The 5,602-nt window shown below is 39.6% G+C and overlaps 1 protein-coding gene across 1 annotated transcript; it reads right to left on the bottom strand.

Annotated features, from left to right (window-relative positions):
• Positions 1-2,069: 2,069 nt before the first annotated feature.
• NEUROD4 (neuronal differentiation 4) lies at positions 2,070-3,062 on the bottom strand. The gene has a single exon (XM_040232796.1). It carries the CDS (start codon positions 3,060-3,062, stop codon positions 2,070-2,072), a length of 993 nt encoding a protein of 330 aa, XP_040088730.1.
• Between the last annotated feature and the right edge of the window lie 2,540 nt (positions 3,063-5,602).

Below are 5,602 nucleotides of genomic sequence, written 5' to 3'. Positions count from 1 at the left end.
TGCACTAACTTCCTCCTTTGCCCTCACCCCAAAACTCAGGAATTCCTAGCAAAATTATGAGCTACTTTCCAAATGAAGTCTTGGGGAGGGTTTGCAAGCACATGTATACAACCTAAGGAATTTGCATGAAAATGAGAAATAAATTAAATAAATAATATCTAATAAATAACTCAGACAACATTCATTATCTACAAACTTAAATGCCACAAAATGCTAACTTCAAGGATAGCTTCCCACCCCCATAACCTCTCAGGAAGGTAAGAACCAGTATAGACTCAGAAAGCACATAGGATGGCTTCATAAATCATTTTACCTGTCTATTCCCTCTAGGGCAAATTGTGGTGAAGGGAACCACTTTAGTGGCTGATGGGGTTTAGGATTTCTCTTCAAGGGTACTTTCAAGTAGATTTACAAATTAAGGGTGCAAAAAAAAAGTAGGGTTAGTGTTGCAAGCAAAATGGAAAGAAAATTACTTCGGCTATAAGGAGATAAGTAAAGGGTAAAAAAAAGTCGATACACAAATAGTTTGGCAGGTTTTAGGGGTTAGCTGAGCTGTAGAAAATCACATACTAATCTGCCTTATCAATTTTATTAATTGGCCCAATTTGTGTACCCTGCCTGCTTCCTAAACTTATCCTCTCTGGCAGGAGCAGGATATGATCCACTATCACGGAAACCATGTAGGCTTTTGGTTTAAAATAATTGTTCTGGCAGATTGAACAGGACAGTGAAACTTCTCAGATCACATTTTTCTGGGAAAAAATAAACTTGACAAAACGACTTTACGTGAAGAAAATAAACATCCTGCAAATCAGGATAAATCTGTGATGACATAAATTGGTAAAAGCATTTGCTGACCTTGGATTTGATTCTACATCCCTAAGTTTGGTCACTTGAAATGTTATCTACAATATGTAATAACATATTTTAAAAGTGAAGAAGAGGTAACAATTAGTGGAAAAGGAGATAAGGAATTATATATGTTGGGAAAATTCAAGTTTGGTCAATAAATCGACTGGTGCTTGTGCTTCGAGAAAATATGTGTGGGCAGATGTTAGTGGTTTTTAGCCATGCTTTCTTTAACCAAATGAAATTCATCTTGCCAAAGAAAACCTAGTGGTTTTCCTATGGACAGGTTGAGAGTCCCAAAATGATGGTTAGTATCCAATGGCCATTTTATTGCTCTTGAATGTGACCTGGGTTGTTTGCTGCTTTATCAGAATTTCCATGCCTCTCTGGTTATGAAGGTCATGAAATGATTCTCCAAGTCCTGTTGGATTGGAGGAGTCTAAGGTTTCAGTGTCTTGTTTGCCCCACTTCGAGTACTGAGAAAAGTGCTTTTGAAATGTTATCAAGAATCAAGTCGGTACGAGATCTCTATTATGGTTCTCAAATTCTAAGGAAGATATGTTCAGCTTTCAGCCCAGTAAGAAATAGAGCTAATCTCTTAAAGAACATTATTCACAGTGACAGTCAAGGTAGAATGTCAGCCTCTGGAAGCTATTTTTAGATGGATGCAAAGAAGTCCTTTCATCAAGTCTGAAAAACACGCTCCTGGTGCTCCTTTGGCAATTCCATCCGATCATTCCACACATAGTGTCCATTTCCTATTACTCCTCAATCTTTCCACCATTAAGAAGTTTGTAGGAATGGTCCCCAAAGTCATAGAATTTCATAACTGTGAAGAACTTTAGAAAGTATCTCAACTTAGAACAATTGCCTGATTTACCAGGAAGCAAATAGAGGCCAGAAATGAAAAATGAATTGGCATAGACCATTCAATGAGTTTTGGCACCACTAGGATAAGACCCAGGGTTTCTGATCTATTTTCACGTGATTGTAAACAATCAAATAATTTCTTTTGAGGACCCAAAATAAAGGAATCAAGACAACATGAGAAATTGATGAGAACGGAGGGTGACAGGTTAGGGAGACCCAAAGAGCCTACGACTATTGTGTTTGATATATATCTATAGGGTCCCATTAAGGTCACTGAATCCTCAGCTCAATGACTTGAGCTATGGAAAATGTCTCCAGACATCTTTCTCTGAAATGTTGGTCGGACTGCCCTAGTCAGTGAAGATTGTATTGAGTTGGGCCCCGATGCTATGGTGGGGGTAAGCATCATAGGACATATCTATGGGAACATCATAGCGGGGGGTGCCAGCCTGAAAAGGAGTTGAATGCACATGCCCTGAGCTTAGACTTGCAGCGGGGTAATGTGGCATGAAACTGTAGGATTTATCCAGGTCAGGGGAGCCATCTTGCTTCAAGGAGAAGTTCCCACTGATGCTCAGGGGTGGAGTAAGTGGGCCCTCATAAGGTGGAGTACTGCAGTCAGGTGGGTGGCCCCCAAAAGATGACTCTCCCAAACTCTTGAATACTGGGGGTTTGAGATTAATAAGATGTGTTTCCATATGGCCATAAGGAGGGCTGGGGAGCCCGGGAGATTGATAGTTGAAGTTGTGGACAGAGATGGCAGAGTCACAGATAGATTTCTCCTCACGCTTTTCCAGGAGGACGGACTGAGAACCCAGCTGGAGGCACCCAGCCACCAAGTTGCTTGTAGGCTGAGAGAGCCCTTTACAAAGCATCTCCACAAAGCCCTTCCCTTCAGGTGTCTGTCCTGTTTCTAGGACCTCAGACAAAGCCCAAATATAGTTCCTGGCCAATCTAAGAGTCTCTATCTTGGAGAGCTTTTGGGTCTTAGAGCAGCACGGCATGACCCTCCTCAGATTGTCCAGGGCGTCGTTCAGGCCGTGCATCCGGGTCCGTTCCCTGGCATTAGCCTTGACTCTTCGAGCCCTGAATCTCTCAAGGCGAGCTTTTGTCATCTTCTTTTTCTTGGGACCTCTTCTTTTAGGCTTCTCCCCATCTTCTTCCTCCTCTTCTTCCTCCTCAATACTGTCATGATCTTCAGCTAAGCTGCCAAGCATTCCATAAGCAGCCGGTCTTCTCTCCTCCTCCTTTACCTCATTCTGAGAGGCCAGACCTTTGTCCATCCAAGATGGTGTGTTGACCAACTCTGTCATCTCCTTGGGTTTCACATAAGCTTTTGCCATGTCCAGACTCTGGGGAAAAAACAGCGATGGTTAGTGCCTGTGGACATTTGACTTGATTTAAAGTTAAACTTTCTTTTTACGTCTTAGATGTAAAGCACAGAATTTGTATTGGAATTCAACTTATGATTACCTACCCCAAACCCTCCACTCTAAATAACAAATCTAAACTCAAGTAAATGCCCAGCACACTCATTGAACTGTAGTATTTATAAGAAAGTCAACTATAGAAAAAGGAAATAGACTTGATTATTCATTGCAGAGTCAATACCTAACTCTCTGTATTCTCCAGTTCTTCATGTCATGTATATTTCATTCCAAAATAGCTGATATACCACTCAAAACTTGTTTTTCTTTCTTTCCAGAATCAGATCATAAAAGAAAATAGCTAAGGTGGGCATATAAATTATTGTCCAAATACAGAAACTTCTGAAAGGGAAAGAAGATGCTAAAGCAGTTATAATTAGATAATATGTAAACAATAATTGTAGTTGTTGCAAAATTTTAAAGCATATCAAGTGACAATATTAATAAATTGTTGTATATTTACATCACAAAATAAATGAGAAACTGTAGCGAGATCATTCAGAGTTTATTTCCTACAAAGGACTACTCAATCTCTATTTAGAGACATATCTCATACATCTAACCCCAACATCCCTTGTTTCCCACTGACTCTGCTGGTACACCATATGATCATGAAATATTTCTCTCACCGTGGCCAAAAGAGCACTTAGTTTTTCGGTAAGCACCTTGTGGTCTGCCTAACGCTAGTGGTGTTAGAGGTGTTAGTCACATGGTGTCTAGAAAGAATCAGGAAAACAGAGGAGGTTACCATTGATTATCTTTCAAATCCACCCATATGTTAAAAGTGAGAACTCTTCATTGAACATGTATCTCACACCACCAGACAAGAAAATGGCAGCAGCTAGAATTACAAGCCAGAGTTCTACCAAACTTATTTAAGATTATCTTCGTGCAACTATGATAATAAGATTTCATTAAAAATGAAAAATTTGGAACAGATTTTACACTTCACCAAACACTGACTGCAAATATAGCAAAGGACTATTTCAGGCAAACATGCAAATAGTCTAACTATTTTAACTCACCTGCCTAACAGACACTTTAGTCAGAATTTTCTATGAAAAAATAGTAAAACTTATTTGAAAACCAAAAGAGGCTAGTTGTTTAGTCAACATTTAGCATTCAATTCTGGAAGAGCCTGAATTGTTTTGAGATTTGTTGGGAGATTTGTAGGTATATAATTTACCAAATAAAAGTATCTGATAAACTCCATTGGGCCATCCCAGTTCACCAGCTAGTTTTTGAGATGTTAAACCCTCCATCACCTTTATATATCAGAAAGGGGAGAACATGATAAGTGTTTTTTGATCCTTGAGGCTTGAGCCTCAAATCAATGAATGCAGGAATTAGTATGTAGCTTTTAAAAGTATAAATATATGGTTTCACTTGTTTCTGGTAATCTGAGCTTGTTTTCCTTGTAACCTCATTTACCTCCTATAAATAATTAATGTGACTGCATGGCAAAAACAGCCTAGGTTTCATGTTAATCAGCATGGAAATCATGTCAGCTTGACTTACTCACTTAATAAGGCTTCCTGGGTAAGCAGCTTTATTGAAAACACACGTTCAAACCTATTGGTCAACTGACTGCCCAGGCCAAATCAGAAAATCCCACTTTTAATATGGATGATGGAGCTTGTGTGCTGAGCTGCACTTCTAACGCAGGCAAATATCCAGAGGGAGGGTGAAAGACCTAATTAACTTTCTGTTAAAGTAACACAGACCTTCCAGAGGCAGGTGCACTCTGAGGCCAGAGAGGATGGAGTGGGCTTGGGAAACCTAATGTTCCACACATCACTGTAATACCATTTGTGTAGTCTTAGAGCAAAATGTTGAGGAGTCTCTCCTTTCAGGAGACTCTAATGCTCATTTTATAGTTGAGGTCACTGCAGGTCAGGTAGATTAAGTAATGGAAACATGAAGACATAGAGCAGGTAGAATAAGGCATAGCACCAGTTCTTCTGATTCCAAATACTAGGTTTTATGCTTTTTTCCTTTTTATTTTCATCACAGCTACCAGAAGAAACAAAGAGACTTTGACCTTGGGAGATGTGGGTCAGTAGAGCTAAGTCAATAGGAAATGATCCTCATCCAAAGGGAGACTCATTTAAGAGTTCTCTGCTCTCTAAACTCTCATATTTCAGGATTCCTTCCTCTTCAAGCTAGATTCTTGTTTTTTTCATTTATTCTCCCCTCCTTTTTTTAAAACTCTGTTTCCTTCTCCTGTGCCACTTTCTTCTCTTTCTCTCATCTCCTTTTCATTGTCATCATTAGCATTGGGTGGTACATACATGCATGAAGAGGATAGAAGGAAGATGCAGGGGAGTTTCCTCAATTGTCCTAAAACCAAATACTATCCTAGTGTCTGCATTTGAGATTTTTTTTATCATCCCCACCTCTGGACACTAGCCAAGTGCTGTCTACCCTCACACCCATCACAACATGGGATTAGATCA

The sequence above is a fragment of the Oryx dammah genome, unplaced genomic scaffold, assembly GCF_014754425.2.
Source record: "Oryx dammah isolate SB20612 unplaced genomic scaffold, SCBI_Odam_1.1 HiC_scaffold_29, whole genome shotgun sequence".
Taxonomy (NCBI): Eukaryota; Metazoa; Chordata; class Mammalia; order Artiodactyla; family Bovidae; genus Oryx; species Oryx dammah.
Note: the sequence above shows the minus strand (reverse complement) of the source record. Positions and strands in the feature narration are given on the sequence as shown.